Here is a 19,166-nt window from a genome sequence, read left to right on the forward strand (position 1 = left end):
CTCTTCTCTGCCTGCCTGAGCAGCTCCAGTTCTGCTGTTCAGACTGGGTCTGCCGCTCTGTCTCTCGTGCCTTCTTGACTCCGCCGTGGATTGCTCACTGGGCCTCTGCATGAGCCTGTGGCGAGGCCGCTCTCTACCGTCCCTGGTTCTCCTCTTCTCACCTCCGCTGTCTCTGTGATTCACATGGATTCCCCACTTTGCTGTATCTCCCTGCGTCTCCCTGCAGAACCTGGCCCTCGGCCCATCCTTCCTCCCCCTTCCCACCTCCTCAGCCTCCATCCCTCTGTCCACTGTCTGGTCTGCAGTCCGCCACCTGCTGGCTCTCCTCTTCCAGCTCCTTCTCTCTCCTCTCTCCATGCCCCTGTCCTATGGCCTCTGTCCCTTTCCTTCCCTGCCTGGCCTCGGCCGGCTCTCGGGGGTGCAGTGGCCCTGGGCAGCCATCCTGTGGATCCCACCCCACCTCCCCAGCACCAGAGATAGACCTGGGCCTGTCTCCTCCTCCAGCTCCCACCTCCTACCCCTTCAGTGTCTTGCCATATTCTGTCTCCATGACCCTCTCCCACTGGGCTCCATGGCTCCATGGCTCGTTCCTTGAGTCCTTTCTCCTCTTCCAGCACAATGGGAAGAATGACCCTTCTTTCACCTTCTTCCTCCTTTTTTCCCTCTCTGGCCCATGCCCCTCGCATTCTGGGTCTCTGTGCCTTTCGGCCTCCTTGTCGCTTGTTTTGGACGTTTTTCCCCTTCCAGGGCCTCTTTTTTCCATCATTCTCTTGGATTTTGTTGCTCTCTGGGTCAAGTTTCTCTGGGTCATTCTTAGCCTTGGCAGGTCAGTGTTGATCCTGGGGGAGGGCATGTGTATGTGTGTGTGTGTGTGTGTGTGTGTGTGTGTGTGAGAGAGAGAGAGAGAGAGAGAGAGAGATGGGGAAAGGACTGGAGAAAGAAAAAGGGAGGAGAAATCATACATGTCTTCAGAACTTACATTTCAGAATTAAATATTACTGTAATCAACCACCACTTTTGCTGATAAGAAACAATTGCCAGCTCTGATTTATGGCAGTAAATCCTAACAGTGAAAATGCAAACCTCTTGAGTCTTTCATCTCCTAACTGTGCTTCAGGAAAGCAGATAGGAGAGGAGGAGATCAATATAAGGGCCCACATGAAAAGAGGAGCAACTTTCCTCTGATTTCTCTTAGATCCTAACAAGGGAGCAAGGCCGGCACTCCCAGCCTCAAGCCTCGGACAACGTGGCGACTAGTGGCTCAACCCCTACCAGGGCCTTGCAATCACACCACCCATTCTGTCTTCTCACCAGCAACAGGTCATCATCAAACCCGGCTGTGGGAGGGTCAGAACCAGAGGCTCAGAGAGGCCAAGCAACGGACCCCGAGACACACAGCAAACCAGCCGAGGAAAGTGAGAGAAGAAACCAGTCCCCAGGCTGCATTCTGGACAGAGACACAAATTCTTCAAAGGCCAAGGAGTCCTGGAGGGCAGAAGCCTGTCACTCACATTTCTGTTTCCTCTGTCCTCAGTCGGCAGGCACAAGCTGGAGGTAAGACCCAGGCAGCCTCTCATTGCTGTGGCCCTTGCCTAAGAACCTCCATGTCCCAGGAGCTGGGAGAGAATGTAGTTTGCAACAACAGGTTCCCTCTGTCCCTAAGTCCCATTCCTGGTTCATGGCTCATTTCTGAGAGCAGCACTGGGCAGGGCAAGAACCCCGACTAAGGATCAAGCTATGTGGGTGTTCTTTATTCTTGAGACTTGCTAGGTGACCTTAGGCTAGTTGCTTTCCCTCTCTGAGCTTTGGTAAAATGAATGGATTATACTAGTTGTTTTCAAATTGAGCTTCAGGTCTGTAACTAGTAAGGGGAGCTGCCAGGAGCCGTGTGTGTTTGGGTGAGGAGGGTGTGGATGGAGTGGGTTCTGAGCACCTGCAGAAGTCCGTCTTTGACAAAAGCTGAAAATGCATAACCCCATGTCCTGCTTCCCAAGAGCCCAACGATCCAATATTCATTTTCAATTCTGTTCTCGAGAGCGGCCCATCTAGAGGACAGTGTCCCTGCAGTCACACATGCCTCCCCTCCTGGCTCAGCCTTGAGTGTCCTCCGTGGAGACATTAAGCACAGTGCAGCCTAGGCTCCTACCTGTAGGACGCTGGTACCCACTCTAGCTCGCCAGCCCCACCCCATGTTGCCTCCAGTCGCCTCCAAATCTAGGAATAAGTAGAAAAGCATTGCGTATCTGTCCTGGAGATGTTACAAATTGCCTGCCACCCTCTTTTACAGATGAGATCACAAGGGCCAGGCAGGTGGGTGACTCCCCAGAGCTATGCAGCCAACTAGCACTCCAGGGAGCAGGAGAACTGGACTCTTATAGGACACAGGGGGGCAATGACCAGGGAAGTTGGCTGGGCCCTAATGTGAAGGCCTGTGTGCATGTTAAGAATTCTGATCTCTCATATTATTAATGATGAACAATGGCCTCCCGGCCCTAGCTGGATGGCAGGCAGGGGATGAGGGAACAGGGCAGGATGTAGGCTGCGAGGAGTGGGCAGACTCATTCTGGTCTTGGGTCCATCTGCTGAAGAGCTGCGGCTGGGGGCTGGCCTCTTAGGAGGGAGCCCTTAGGTACTTGCGGGGAGTGAGTGGCCAGAGCCCAGCAGCCTCCCCAAGGACAGTGGGCTTCCTCCTCTCAGTGGCTGGAGCCTTCTCTGGTGGTTTAGGAGGCAGAGATGTGTCTGTGTTTTATGTCCCTCTGCCCGTGCTGACTCAGGCAGGGACACCAAGTCCAAGACACCAGCCCCTCATGTGTTTTTCTGCCACTTATTTTCTTCACTGGCATGAACCCAGGACTATCTTCATCCGACCTTCAGCCACACCGCAGAGTTCCCATGGTACAGACGAGGTTGCTAAGACTCAGAGACGTGGGGTAATCTGCCCGGGTTACACGGTAACATATATCACAAACATCATTAGGTTTGTTTTTTTTTAAACTTAGAGAAAATTATTTTGCCCAAATTTTCAACTTTCCCTTTACTGTTTTGTTTTTATGTTTCTATGAAAGGCAAAAAATTGGCATTTAGGCGAGGGAAAATATGGACACAGAGAAATTGAAAGGAAGAGAGCCGACTTTCTTGGCACAAGAAAGTAGATCAGTGGTTCTCAAAGTGTGGTCCCACCAGCAGGCAGCATGTGCATTACCTGAGAACGTCTTACAAATGCAGATTCTCAGGCTCCACTCCAGACCTCCCGAATCCGGAATTCCTGGGTGTGAAGCACAACAGCGTGTGACAAGCCTTCCAGGTGGTTCTGATGCACGAGGCGAGGAGATAGGAGGGTGGAGTCTGTGGCTGGCTGCTCAGGCGGCAGGAGGAAGGAGTCCTAGAACGGGGAGACAAGGGGAGAGGGGACAAGGCTCCAGGAGGGAGACCAGACCCCAGTATGACGTAACAGTCATCTTGGGACTAGAGAGAAAAAAACTGCTGCAGGGATGGCTTAGGGACTTTTTGGAATTAAATATTCAATTTCAAATGGTGCTTCATTATAAGGATCTTTGCCTCTTTTTTTTTTTTTTAAGATTTTTTATTTATTTATTTTAGAGGGAGTGAGAGAGCACAAGCAGGGGGAGGGACAAAGATCAGGCTCCCCACTGAGCAGAGAGCCCCAGTGGTGCTCAATCCCAGGACTCCCGGATCATGACCCTAGCTGAAGGCAGATGCTAAGCTGACTGAGCCACCCAGGTGTCCTTAGAGACATCTTTCTCTCCCTTATTTATATCATATTATATTATATTATATTATATTATATTATTATGTTAATCATCATACATGAAAAAATATACATCATTAGCCAACAGGGAAATTCCAGTCCAAACCACAATGAGATACCACCTTACACCAGCTAGAATGGCCAAAATTAACAAGACAAGAAACAACAAATGTTGATGAAGATGTGCAGAAAGGGAAACCCTCTTACAACTGTTGGTGAGAATGCAAGGTGGTGCAGCCATTTTGGAAAACAATATGGCGGCTCCTCAAAAAGTTAAAAATAGAGCTACCCTATAACCCAGCAATAGCACTACTGGGTATTTACCCCAAAGAGACATCTTTCTCTTAACACACCTTCAGGACAAGGTTTACGACAGCATTGTGTAGGGAAGTTTGGGGCGTAAAGGAGAAAGAGAATGGGGATGAGCCATGAAGGAGGTCAGTATGCACCCAAGAGTTCAGTGAGAGCAGAAAATTTGAGAAGTAACCAGGGATACACAAGGAACCCCTAAAACTACTACAAATCTAAGAAGAGGGAAATAATCAGACTTCTCCCAGCAGATGGGCTGAGGAGGTATGTTGCCTTGTGTCCATATTAAGGTTCATCACCATGAGGCTGAAAGACTCCCAACATTCAGGTAATGCTTCAAAGGTCTTTCTTGTCTCATCATAAAATAAACATTCACCCATATATTTTCCCCTAGGTTGCTTTATCGTTTTTACTTTTTGCATTTACCTGTTTAGCATAGTTAGAATTTATCTCGGTAGGTGGCATAAGAGAACTTTTTCTGTCCAGATCATTAACTAATTGGCAACATTTGTTAAATAGCTTCCTGCCCTCTGACTTATAATAGGCTTTTCATCATGGGCTAGGGTCCATTTCCAAGCTCTCTGTTCTGTCCCATCAATCTGTGTGTCTATCAATGAGCTCACACTACATTTTTATGGTATTACAGTACATTATAATATTATAGTATTAAGTTTGCTCCTTTGGAAGAGTGTTTTCCAGGATAAAACACAGGATGCCCGGTTAAATTTGAATTTCAGTATCATTTTTATTTGCTAAATCTGACAACTCTGCTTCCATTTCATTGTTCTTTTCTTTCCCATAAGTATTTCCTTGACTATTCCTATGCACTTTTTGTAATGAGTGCTTGAATCACATTATCATTTCTTGCAAAATCATTTTATTGAGTTTTAATTAGATTGCATTAAAAATATAAGTTTAGAGATGTTTTGGGTTTGTTTTGATTTTCATGGGGTTTTTGGTGTGGTTTGTTTGTTGTTTTTGTTTTGCCAATTTTAGTCTCTCTTTCCAGAAACATGGACAAGGTGCATCCCTGAACTTAACTGAAGTTTCCTTTATGTCTTTCAAGAAAGTTCTGCAGAATCTTCTGTTTGTTTTGTTTTCATTTGTATGGCTCTCATAGGTCGTGAACACTTCTTATGAGGTTCATCCCTAGGTATTTATGTATTTTTGTTTATTTGCTGCTTTTATAAATCTTTTTTTTCCCAATACATTTCTAACTTTTTGTCTAGGACAGAACATTTCTACCTTTTGGGTACTTCTTAGTTTTTTAATGACTCATAAATATACATACTCATTGTAGATAAAAAGCAAAGAGGCCTGAAATGTAAAAAGAAAAAGGAAAAGTGCCTCCTTCCATCCCTAGAGGCTCCCTCACCACTGTCACAAACCTCAGTCCTCAATAATAATAATAAATGCTGACAATTCTGGGAACACTCGCAGGCATTTTCCATGCATCTAAAATGTGATGTAAAATACAGTTTTGAAAATTTGTATGCATATACATTTCTGTACACATGGGATCTTCCTATGTGTATTATTCTTTGACTCTCCCCCCTTCCCTTTTTTTTCTCAAATTTAATTTGGTTGCATGGGGCTAAGCGGAATCAGGGACATCTCAAGGAGCCAGGCTAGGGGAGATGCGCTAGGCAGCAGGGCAGGCGTCAGGGCCCAGATGTGGGTGTCACACGCACTCCCGGGCCCCCAGTATTTTTATATTAGGCCAATTTAAACAAACTCTTCCATTAGTTCTAGAGCTGTATCAGTTGATTCTCTTGGATTTCCAGATACGATAAATACGACATTTGCAAATCATTAGAATTTTCTGATCTTCATAATTTTTTTTCCTTGCCTTCAACTATTTCTTTGGCTACAGCTTTCTGAATAATATGATATGCCAGCAGTAAGAGTAGCTCTCACTTTGAGGGCACACCATTAGACCAGGGATCATAAATTTAAATGCATGGGGTAGGGGGCAAGCATAGGCAGTTTAACTGAGTAAAAGTAGTCTACGAAAAATAAGGGACCACAAGGAATATCATGAATTGGGGAATTCACACTTCATCCAAAGAAGAATCATCCATTCACCTCCTGCTGGCTGGAGGAATAGGGCCCATTTGCCCACTGTAGTTTGTGATGCTGAAAATCTAGTTTTTTATGTGTAAGCTCCACTTTTAAAAACACTGGCAATAAATTTAATTTTTTAAAACTATACAAAATATATCTATGGGTTATATTTGGCCTGTGGACAGCCATTAAGTGACCTCTATGTTATAGTTTTAAGCATGATACTGGCTCTTCGTTTGGAAGAGATACTCTTTACGATATCAAGAGTTTTTGGAGATGCGATATTAAATGTGTCTGTGAGAGTTCACAAACCAGAAAGTTGAGAGCAATCTATAAAGCCATGGGAACAAAGGGTGTACAAGTCAGCAATGGTTAAGGAGGTAGGCTGGGGTAACCACCTGGATAGAGTGCATGAGTTTAGGAAACCCTTCCTGACAAATTGTAACTGCTCTCCATGAATTTCCCTTTCACAAAACTCTGGGTTTTGTGGATTTACTTCTGCATAGTTTCCTGTAGTCACTAGAATTTTTAATATGCTCAGAACAAAATATAAATTTTTCTGAATCATAAGACCAGAAAGGCAATGAGTATAAAAGGTGGACCAGCCACAGGGAAAATTTTTAAACCTCAGTATGTTCACGGCCTCCAACAAAGCAAAACCAGCTTATTGACATCATATGGACAGTGTGAAGGAGGGAGTCTTTGAAGAGCTTCTCATTAAGAAGGTATGATAAATGAAGATTAATTGTACAATATACACATCATTAAAATTATATCCTCTTTGCATGATGTGCTGGAGTTGACAAGCTGGGGTTATTCTTTTTATTTTGCTAACTCTAAAAATTGTCTATGGGACTATACCCATGATGTTTCTTTGACTATAAAATATCCCTCACATTTTGGAAGACAACGAGTAAGCATTTGGTAAAAATTTGTTGGATGAATGACCTAATTAATGAACACCAATGAAAAAGCTCATTCACCAGAAAAAGCTAAATCTTAAATATTAACTCTAATTTTTATTCTGCATAGCATTGACTTTAACCCCGCATTCTAACCTTAGTCCTAATCCTAACTGTGATTTTTTAAAAAAGGTAAACCTTAACCCAAATAGTGAGTATAATTGTCCTTCCCTGATCCTAATCTGAAACCAAGAATTTGCAACCTCTATACTTCCAAGAGAAAACAGAAAATGGTGGGAATAATAGAAAAGCAAGGCTGTGTCAGAAAAAGGAAAAATATACCTAGAGGCCAGAGCAAAGCATAGCATACAGCACCTCCCTGATTTGGCATTCACCCTTTTCATCACTATGACCCTCAACTAAATCCTGAACCCAACCCCAATATCACCCAAGCAACTATGGGGACGTATCTCATGGTGCTTCCATCTGCCAATCCAAACTTCCTGTTAAGAAGCAGACGTACAACAAGTGTGAAAATTCCTTACATACCCTTGTGCATAGACACCCAATCAATTACATACCCTCAAAACTCTTTAAACAGGCAGATCGCAATGCAGGAACTCAACCAGTCCACTGTGACAGAATTCATTCTATTGGGCTTTTCCCCCAACCCCAGGACAAACCCTCTGCTCTTCACCTTCTTTCTCATCTTTTACCTGCTCATCCTCGTGAGCAATAGCCTCCTCATCACCCTTATCCACCAGGACTCCTGCCTCCACACACCCATGTACTTTTTCATCAGTGTCCTCTCCATGCTGGACATGTGCTACACAACTACCACTGTGCCCCAGATGCTCGTGCATATCCTCAGCAAGAAGAGGGCCCTCTCTTTTGCTAGGTGTGTGGCCTAGATGTACATCTTCCTCCTCTTTGGGGTCACCGACTCCTGGCTCTTCTCCATCATGTCTGTGGACAGGTACGTGGCCATCTGCCATCCTCTCCGGTACAAGGTCGTCATGAGCCCCTGGATATGCCTCCTCATGGTGGGCATCTGTGTAGCCTACGGTGTGGTGGGTGGCCTGTGCTACACCTTCTTTGCTGTGCGCCTGCCCTACTGTGGCCCTAATGAAATTGACCACTACTTCTGCGAGGTCCCTGCCGTCCTGAAGCTGGCCTGTGCAGACACATCCCTCAATGACTTGGTGGACTTCATCACAGGCTTCAATGTCATTGTGGTCCCCCTCACCCTGGTTGTCATTGTCTATGCCAACATCTTTGCCACCATCATGAAGATCCACTCAGCCCAGGGATGGATTAAGGCCTTCTCCACCTGTGCTTCCCACATCACTGTGGTCACCATGTTCGCGGTTCCGTGTATCATCATGTACATGAGTCCTGGCTCTGACTCCTTGTCAAACAATGGCAAGAAAATGGCCCCTTTCTATAACATTGCCACAGCCTTCCTCAACCCTGTCATCTACAGTCTGAGGAACAAGGACATGAAAAAGTCTTTCCTCAAATTGATGGGACAGAGCGGGGTCTCAGAGTGAGGCTTTAAAGTGGAAGACCCTGGGAGCCAAACAAAGCAGGACTCACACCCACAGGCCCACCAAAGACTCTTCTTCCATGAGATCTGGGAGACTGAACTCCACCAAATCACACCATCACCCTGGCCCAGCTGGGAGGGAACTGGGTACTCAGACAATGGCAGTATCTCTAGTGATGTGGTTGGCGACAGAGGAAATTGTGAAGGTAGAGTATGTTAGTCAAAAGCCGGGACCTCAATGCCAGACAGAGTAGGATGAGAGACTTGATTTGAACATTAATAGATATGTGACATTTTGCAAGTCATTTAACTTACTCTAAGGTTTATATCTCTTCATCACAGGGAAGTTGTGATGATCAAATGAGATACTATATAAAACATGTTTAGTATGAGACTGGCAATAGCTTTCAACAGATACTAGTTTTAATTTAAAAAATTTATTTCTCTGGAGGAACTGTCAGCCTTGAATTAGCCATGATCCTCTTCCAGGCTTTGAAAGTGACTAGAACCCTAGATTGTAAAGTGGGGGGGAAAGGAGGGAGGGAGTGGAAGTAGTAAAAACTCAAAAACCAAGAAGTGAAGAATCTTAGGGAGAGAAACTCAAGAATGAGAAAGTGAACCCCTCTCTCCCCATCCACAAATTGGGCACACTGCAATTATCTTACGGTACCAGTTTGTGGCCATTTGGATTTGTGCTTTTGTATCTTTATACCTTTTGAATTTCTGTTTCCCCTTGTTCCTAATAAAGTCCATTTTGGAAAACTATAACCTGCCTTGGGTGATGTCAAGGAAGAGTGATTCTGTCCACCTGAGGATAAGCAAAATTAGACAGGGGTGTGTAGGCAAAAATGTTTCCCCAGATGCAAAACGTAGGCAGTCCAGAGAGAGGTTAAAATCTCCCTGGGTGGCTTCTGCTCTGCTTCCTCTTGCTTGGAGAGACCTTCCCTAAAATTCTGCTTACTCCTCATAGAATTTTTACAAATGTAGATTGCTTTCCCCCAAGTTTTACCTTTCTTCAGGATCATGTTCCTGGGATCACACACATTTACAGGCTTTGACTGTTTGCTGCTGTAGGAATTCCAGCACCCAACAAAGTAATCTCCATGAGGTTCTAGGGACCCGTTCCACAAGCTAACAGCCAACCCCTTTGGGTTGTCCTTACCCAGTCACTTGCTGATATACATTGGCTATGAAACTCCTTGCAAAAAAAAAAAAAAAAAAAATCAGCTGGGTTGGCCAGAAAAATTCAACATGGATGCCTATGCCCCCCACAGGAGACCAGGGTCTGTGCCAAGGGACATCCTCAAAGATACTGCCCTCCGCCCCCACACAAGAACCAGAGTGCTGCATCAATAATGAAACAACATTAAAAGGCAGATAACAAAACAATGTGTTTCATTGCAACATACTTACGGACATGTGGATAATAACATAGAACGAGCTCTTACAAATTGGTAAGAAAAACACAAACACCCCAGAAAACTGGCACAGATCTGAACAGTTCATAAAAAAAGACATTCAAATCATCAATAAATATATGGGAAAATCCCACCACAGTGGGCACTAAAGAAATGCAAATGAAAATAATAAGATTACTTTTTTGCCTTTGAAAGGAGCCGAGTTTTTAATTTTATTTATTTACTTGACAGAGGGAGACACAGCAAGAGAGGGAACACAAGCAGGAGGAGTGAGAGAGGGAGTAGTGGCTCCCCTCAGAGCAGGGAGCCTGATGCAGGGCTTGATCCCAGGACCCCATGATCATGACCTGAGCTGAAGGCAGACGCTTAAGGACTGAGCCACCCAGGTGCCCCACGTGCAGAGTTTTTAAAGAGAGTCAGAGGTGGCTAGAACACTGTGAAACACACACTTCCATACGTTGCTTGTGGGAGTAAGAATCCATCTTTTTGCAAGGTGGTTTGGCTTTATGTAACAAGAAACTTAAATACATTCATAACTTCCTACTTTCTACTTCTACTCTCAGGACATTTTAGGAAATAGACATCAAAAGGGCAGGAAAAGTAGCACAATCAGTTTCATTCTGTTAGTTAAAGAGGAAAAAGTTGGAACCAACTGAAAACATTATGTAATTGTGCATGAGTGATTAAAATATGGTAAATATGGTATGGCCACATAATGGTGTACTATGCAGCCACTGAAAATGTATTTTATAAGAATATTTAATGATGTGAATGCTCATAGCATGGTACTGAGTGCATAAAGGCAAGAAACAGCTGGGGAACAGCATGTTGTGATCACACCATTAACAGTCATAAATACCTTTTCACCCTTGAAGTCAGACATTAACGCTTAGAATAGGAGAGAGGGCCACTGAGTCATACATCTGTACACACACACATACACATATGCACGCACCCGTGCACACACACACACATGCTCCCCACCTTTTCAGATTAACAAATTAATAAACTAATCAGGGCAGCTTACCTCGTCTGTGTTTTCAATTCATTCTCTTGCTCCTCTCTTGCCCCAATTTAATCTCACCCCCAATCACGATACATCCAGTCATCTGGAAAGTTGTGGCTTTCAACAACCCCATCCACTGTATGGACCCCTTCCCTCACATCCACACAGCAGGGATGGAATCATGGACTTCCCGGAAGTCCCAGTGAACAAAGACACACAGTGTGCCTGGACAGGGTCTCTGGCATTGTCACAGACATCTCATTTTTTTTTTTTAAGGAAATACAAATTAGATGCTCCTCTGGCAAAACTGTTCAAAGAATAAAGGGAGAAGAAAGGTACATTTTAAAAATCCCTGGGGCGCCCGGGTGGCTCAGTGGGTTAAAGCTTCTGCCTTCGGCTCAGGTCATGATCTCAGGGTCCTGCAATCAAGCCCCACATCGGGCTCTCTGCTCGGCAGGGAGCCTGCTTCCCCACCCTCCCCGCCGCCTGCCTCTCTGCCTACTTGTGGCCTCTCTGCCTACTTGTGATCTCTCCCTCTGTCAAATAAATAAATAAAATCTTAAAAAAAAATTAAAAAATAAAAATTAAAAAAAAAAATCCCTTTATTCTTTGAACAGTTTTGCCAGAGGAGCATCTAATTTGTATTTTCTTTTCTTTTTTTTAAGATTTTATCTATTTATTCGACAGAGATCACAAGTAGGCAGAGAGGCAGGCAGAGAGAGAGAGAGGGTGAAGCAGGCTCCCCGCTGAGCAGAGAGCCTAATGTGGGGCTCCATCCCAGGACCCTGAGATCATGACCTGAGCTGAAGGCAGAGGCTTCACCCACAGAGCCACCCAGGCACCCTGATTTGTATTTTCAAAGAAACAGATTATGGCTTTGTTAATTAACCTTCTACACATTGATTTCCGCTTTTGTCTATATGATTTCCCTCCTGCTTGCTTTCTGTTTACTCTAGCCTATCCTTTTGAGTAGAATGACTACCTCAGTAATTTCTGTCTTTCTCACTTTTTAGAAAGGTTTTATTTATTTATTTGAGAGAGAGAGAGTGGCAGAGAGAGAGACAGCACAAGAGGGAGGAGGGTCAGAGGGAGAAGCAGAGTCCCCGCTGAGCAAGGAGCCCAAAGACGGATTCCATCCTGGGATCCCGGGATTACGACCTAAGCCAGAATGGTTATGCATAACCCACTGAGCCACCCAGGCGCCCTCTCATTTTGTAGTAAATACCTGTAGAGCTGTAAATGTCCACCCAAAGACCTCTTCATCACTTCCTACAAAGTTTAAATGTGGTGGTTGCCACTCAGTCTTAATCTTGGTCTGTTCTGCTACAATGTTCATTATCATCACTAGAATTAGCTCAAGTCAACCAATAAATACAGGAATAATGTCATTTTAAGTGACTCTCATTGGTTCATACCCACTTTTTTCCCCCAAACACATTCACATTTTACACAACCAAGTACTAGTCATTAGTCCAGATCCTGACTGTATGTCAGCCAGAATTTTCCCTAAGTCCATGGTATGGCTAGAGGATTGCAGGAAAAAAAAATTCTCTTCAACCAGCCATATTCCAGGGTTTGCTTTTTTTTTTTTTTTTTAAGATTTTCTTTATTTATTTGAGAGAGACAGAGAGAGCAAGCAGGGGGAGGGGCAGAGGGCAAGGGAGAAGCATACTCCCTACTGAGTGCAGGGCCCATCCCAGGACCATGAGATCGTGAACTGAGCCGAGGGCAGACACTTAACAGACTGAGCCACCCAAACACTCCCCAACATCACGAGCTATTAATCATATGCAAATAACAGCCACGGAGAGGTGTCACTCCACTACTACACTATTTAGTCTGGTATATTGACTTACATAAAAAATACTGACCACAGTGCTGGAAAGAATGCAGAGTAAAGGGATCTCTCCTACAAAGCTAGTGGGAATGTAAAACTGTACAGCATCTCTGTAAAACAGTTTGGTATATGCTTTTAAAAAAAAAAAAATAGCTGTATTGAGGTACTATATGGTGACTAACATAACACAATAAAAAAAATTAAGAAAACAAAAAAACCCCAGCTGTATTGAGATATAATTTACATACCATAAAACTCATGTACTTGAACTGTGTTAATTCAGTGGTTTTTATTATAGTCACAGGATTGTGTAACTATCACCACAATGCAATTTAGGAACATCTTCATCACCCGCAAAAGAAACTCCATACCCATTAGCAATCACTCTTTATCACCCTGCTCTTATCCCTAGGTCTGCCCAATGACTACTAATTTACTTTCTGTCTATAGATTTGCTTGTCCTAGATATTTTATATAAGTGGAACTGAATAATACACAGACTTCTCTGACTGGCTTTTCTCACTGATTTCAAGAATCATCCATTTAGCATTTATCAACTGTTCATCCCTTTTTATTGCAAAGTAGTATTTCATTGTATGGATAAACCACATTTTATCTACCCATTCAGTTGATAGACATTTGAGTTGATTCCACTTTTTGGCTACTATGAATAATGCTGCCAGGAATATTCATATACCAGTTTTTGTTAAACATATATGTTTCATTTCTCTTAGATATACATCTAGGAGTGGAATTGACAGATCCTATGATAACTCTATGTTTAACGTTTTAAAGAACTATCATACTATTTCCCAAAGCAGCAGTACCATTTTGCATTCTTACCAGTAATGTGTAAGAGTTTCAATTTCTCTACATCCTCGTCAGTACTTGCTAATGTAGTTTTTTAAATTGTAGTCATCCCAGTAGGTATGTAATGGTATGTCATTGTGGTTTGGGTTAGAATATTGTTATAAGCATACACATATCATATGACTCCAGCAATCACATTCCTGGAAATTTATTCTAGGGAAAAATAACTTACTATTTTTAACTTTACACAAATATTCATAGCAAATTTAATCATAATAGCCCAGAACTAAAAACAATGCAAATGTGCTTCAACAGGTGAATGGATAAACTCTGGTACATCTGTACAAGAGAATACTACTCAGCAATATAAAGGATCAAACTACTGATATGTGCAACAATCTAGATGGATCTCAAAGGCATTAGGCTGGGTTTTAAAAATAATTAGCCTTAAAAAGTTACAGACTTCATGATTCCATTTGTGTAACATTCTCAAAATTAAAGTGACAGAAAAACAGATCAGTGACCATCAGTGCCAGATTTCTCTGTGGTAATGGAACAGTTTTGTATCCTTATTGTGGTTATATGAAGCTATGAATTTAATAAAATTCATAAGACCATATATCCCCAAAAATGAGTACAGATAATAAATGGTGAAATTCTAATAATGTCTATAGTTTAGTTATTAACATTGTGCTGATGTCTGTTTACTGGATGTGATAATGTACTACAGTCATAGATGTCATTATTATGGGACAGCTGGATAAAGGGTACCCAAGAGCTCAATTTATTATTTTTTGCAACTTCTTGTGAATTGTAAATTATTTCAAAATAAAAAAAATTTTTTTTAATAGCTCCAATGTTCTGGTAGAAACTGAAAACCTAACTATGGGTCATCACATGACAAGACAAACAAAACGGCCCATTATAAACTGTGTTATCATATCCATGGAGTCATCCAACTGGACACACACAGAAGAATTCTATTCTAAAATGGAAATTTTATATACAATCTGAGATCTAGGTGGTGAGCTTCATAAGTATTCACCAAGTATCCCATGGTTCTTGCTCCTACTTTACTGCCTCTCCCTCAGCCCCATTGGAAATGCCCTATAGCTACTTAACAGAGGACGGAAAGGCCTAGTTTAAGGCAGCACTGAGTATGGTAAAAGAAAATTGTTTCCATGAGTAGAATTTTAGATGGTATATATGGCTGTCTACTTTACAGGGAATGAGAGAGGCCCCTCAGTGTGGCTATACACTATTTCATGGGCAGTTGCTAACAGGATGGAAGGGTGGCCAGAAACTTGGAAAGAAGATTGGAGGATTAATGATGTGGGATCTAGAGGAAGTCATGTGGATGTGCCTCTCCATGACCCTGAATATGAACATAATTGTGTGATACATATATATGCAAACTGAGCATCTACTGTGGGGAGTGTCTCTCAATAATCAGATAGACTAGATGATCCACCTGTAGATTGGTCAGCCTCTTTCCTGAACCACACAAGTGCTTGCTCCAGCCATTGCAGCATAACAGAGACTATGTGTGGACTCAGCTGCATGGAGTCAGCCTCACCAAGGCTGAGATGGCCACTGCCACTGCTGTGTGCCACACTCCAGCAGCAGAGACAGATGCTGAGCCTTTGATGTGGCACCATTCCCTGAGAGAGCTTCCACTTAACCTGGTGACACATAAATTACATTAGATACTTTCCATCACAAAGGGGCTGCAGTCTGTCCTCCCAGAGATAGACGCATATTCAGGTTTCCTACCTGACGCATCTCTTTGACGATTCACCATTAATGGTCTGACGGCATCTGTTATCCATTGCCATAGTACCCATGCAGCATCCTCTCTGAACAAGATATGCACTTTATCTCAAAATGTGTGACTGCCAATTGCTTCTTGGCCTTTTGGCTAAGATCAAGTGTAAGAAGTGTGACAGTCAACTCACTCACAGAATTCAGTGGACTCCCATTGTGCCCAAACACTCAGAAACTCCTGGGCATAAGAGGATTGTGGAATTACTGATTTAAGTTTCGATTATCATGCCATTTGGGGGACAACATTTTGTAAGGTTGTAGTGCTATCTTACAGAATGCACTTTATGACTAACACCAGTAGTCACTCTATGGTGAGAAAGAGAAGGCACAGATCCAGGAGCGAGGAGATGTAACAGGAGTTGTCCCTCTCACCAATATAAAAAGCTTCCCATAGAAATTTTTGCTTCCTGTCCCTACAACTTTGAAGTTGTGTTCAAAGAAGGAATTCATTCATCAGGGAGGAGATCTATGGTTCTGATTAATTAGAAGCTGAGATTGCCTCCTGGCCACTTTTGCTAAACCAAGTGGGAGGAGGAATGGCTTCTGCATTTCTTAACTCCTGAGTGATACTGGTGATGCTAATCCCCAGACCCTTCCTTGATTAGCAAGAGTCTAAATCTCAAAAGAGAAGCAGTGATTGAATCAATATCCCCAGCACTCAGGTAGTCATGCCTTTGGGTAATCCCATGCCCTTGAGTTTGGGCTGGACCTAGTAGTGAGCTTCTCATAAATACCCTGAAAGTGATGGGAAATCATGTTCAAATTTAGGTTACAAAAGATCCTTGCTCACTCCTGCTCATGACCTCCCTGATGAAGCCAGCTGCCAGGTGGTGAGCTGCTCCAAGGAGAGGCCCACATGGAAGTAACTAATGAATGCTCTGTACAACTGTCAGGAAGAAAATGAGACTCTCAGTCCAAGAGCCAGGAACTAAATCCTGGTGACAATCAGGGGAGTTTGGAAGAAGATCCTTCCCCAGTTAAGTGTTAGGATTTCTGTAGCTGGTAACTTGATTGCAGCCTTGTGAGAACCCCCTAATCCAAAGGATCCATCTAACTTCAGATTCTTAACCCAAAGAAACTACAAAAAATAAATGATTGTTGTTTTAAACCACAAAAAATGGGGGTAATTTTTTACACACTGATAGGTAACTAATACAAAGGAACTGCAAAGAGTCACAAGGAAATTTTGGGGGATGTTGATGATAATGATCTTGATCATGGTGATGTTTTCACAAGTATATATGTATTTCACAACTCATCAAATTGTATACTTTCAATATCTACAGTTCACTATATGTCAATGTACTTCAGTAAAGTTGAGAATACATTATGAAAGTGTCTGAGTGGGAGATTTTCCCAATTGTTAGGAGATCCTACTTTCCCCTTCAAATATCACTTCACTGAGACAGAGTTCCTTCTTTTAGTGACATGAGGGCTTATGTGACCTAAATTCATACTCTTCTAATAGTATTGAATGAAAAGTGACCTGTATTACTTTCCTGAACCCTATTTTATATGATCATCATTGACTTTCTTAAACTATTCTGTCTCCAGAACTTGTCAAATCCCTTCTGAGCTACAATGGTGTCACTGACTTAGAAGGCTGGAAGTCACTTATACCCATCAATTTCAATTTATTTCATGAGTCCAGAGCTCAAGCACTCATGTTCATGTTCATTCAGTGACAGAAAACATGAATATTAGTGCCAATTTTATGCCAAGTCTTGTAAACTGGTCATACAGAAATGAATCAAATATAGGTGTGCCTTCATGGAGTCCCCTGTCTGAGGTCTTTATGCTTGAGGGAAACCTACTGCCATAACCTTCTGGGTTTTCTCATGTTATGATCTTACTGGGTCTAATCCATTAATATATCATATGTGCCTACTGGATGTTGCAAAGAATTTGGATGGAGAAGTCAGTAGGTTGTGTCCCAGGTTTGGTGCTGGTGCCCATGCTTCTGTGACTTCATTCTGGTGCTTTGCCCCAGCCAGTCACTTTGAGGAAAGCCCTCTTCACATCTTTGTTCCTAAGACTATAGATGATGGGGTTGAGGAAAGCAGAGATGATGTTGTAGAATAGAGCCAACTTCTTGTCCTCTTCTGGGGAAGACTTAGAACCAGGTCTCATGTACATAACCATACATGGTATGGAGAACATGGTGACCACAGTGATGTGGGAGGCACAGGTGGAAAAGGCCTTGAGCTGCCCTTGGGCTGAGCGAATCCTCAAGATGGCAGCAAAAATATTGATATAGACAATGATGATGAGGGAGAGTGGAACCAAGAGAAGGATGAATCCCAAGATGAAGTCCACCTGATCATTGAGAGATGTGTCTGCACAGGCTAACTTTAAGACTGCAGGTACTTCACAGAAGAAGTGATTGATCTCATTGGGACCACAATAGGGAAGAATCATAGCAGAGACAGTGTATATCAGGGCACAGCTGATACCCCAGAATCCACAGAAGGCCACCATTGACCCACACAGCAAAGGGCTCATGATGACTTTATACCTCAGGGGATGGCAAATGGCCACATACCTGTCATAAGCCATGACTGCGAAGAGCCAAGACTCAGTGATTCCTAGCATCAAGAAGATGTACATTTGGGCCACACATCCAATGTAAGAGATGGTCTTCTTCTTGCAAACCAGGTGTACCAGCATCTGGGGCACTGTGGTGGTGACATAGCCCATATCCATAATGGATAGGACACTGAGGAAAAAGTACATAGGTGTGTGGAGGCAGGAGTCCATGCGTATCAAGGTGATAATGAGCCCATTGCCCAGAAGGGTGATGAGGTAGAGGAAGAGGAAGATGCTGAATAGAATAACATTTATCTCTTTGTTATGAGAAAATCCTAAAAGAATAAACTCAGTAAGAGAGCTATGGTTTCCCCCGAGCAAGTCTTGCATCCTTCTCCTGGTATAGAGAAAGAATAGAGCCATAATCATTCATAAAATAAAGTTTCCAGATTCAAACCCTGATGCTACTGTTTTATTAGAAATGTCAAGTACCAGGGTGCCTGGGTGTCTCAGTTGGTCAGGTGTCCAACTCTTGGTTTCAGCTCAGGTCATGATCTAAGGGTCTTGATATCAAGCCCTGCATTGGGCTCCACGCTCAGCAGGGAATCCACTTAAGATTCTCTCTCCTTCTCACTCTGCCCCCCCAACCCCTGCTCACACACACACACACACTCTCTCTCTCTCCCTAAAATAAATTTAAAAATCTTTAAAAAGAAGAAGTGGCAAATATCAGTAGCAAAATAAGTGCATATTAGGACACCCACAAAACCGAGGACCAAAAATTTTTAAAGAACTTCCATTTTATATGAAAGAGCATGTTAATATTGTATTACTTAATCCCAGTTTATTCTGAGATCACAGATAATAATTTCACATTTCAAAATGTAGAACTTATAAAAGGAGGGTTCAAAACTGTCTTCTGCACTTCATGAACTTGCACAATTCATGTGGCTCATAAAGGATTTCTAAGGGGTCAAAAAACTAATCGGACATTTGAGGATCTAGCACCTGTTGTGAGTTTCATACCAAATGAAGATTTCTGCCCCTTGTTTGAAGCTCTTATCAAATGGGCTTCAGTGGGACTACCTGAATAGCTTGATAGGTACTCTAGAAATTTAGAAACATAGTTATTAGACATCTGACTCAATCCAGAAA

General features: G+C 42.9%; 2 protein-coding genes across 2 annotated transcripts; one reads left to right on the top strand and one right to left on the bottom strand.

Annotated features, from left to right (window-relative positions):
* Window positions 1-7,655: 7,655 nt before the first annotated feature.
* LOC111143576 (olfactory receptor 2D2-like) lies at window positions 7,656-8,594 on the top strand. Its single transcript, XM_022497400.1, is given in 1 exon segment — window positions 7,656-8,594. A coding segment is annotated over 1 exon segment (939 nt).
* An 8,859-nt stretch (window positions 8,595-17,453) lies between these two features.
* On the bottom strand, window positions 17,454-18,401 carry LOC111143575 (olfactory receptor 2A12-like). The gene has a single exon (XM_022497399.1). It carries the CDS (start codon window positions 18,399-18,401, stop codon window positions 17,454-17,456), a length of 948 nt encoding a protein of 315 aa, XP_022353107.1.
* Window positions 18,402-19,166: the final 765 nt, after the last annotated feature.

The sequence above is a fragment of the Enhydra lutris genome, unplaced genomic scaffold (assembly GCF_002288905.1).
Source record: "Enhydra lutris kenyoni isolate GAN:26980312 unplaced genomic scaffold, ASM228890v2 scaffoldscaffold9, whole genome shotgun sequence".
NCBI classification, from domain to species: Eukaryota; Metazoa; Chordata; class Mammalia; order Carnivora; family Mustelidae; genus Enhydra; species Enhydra lutris.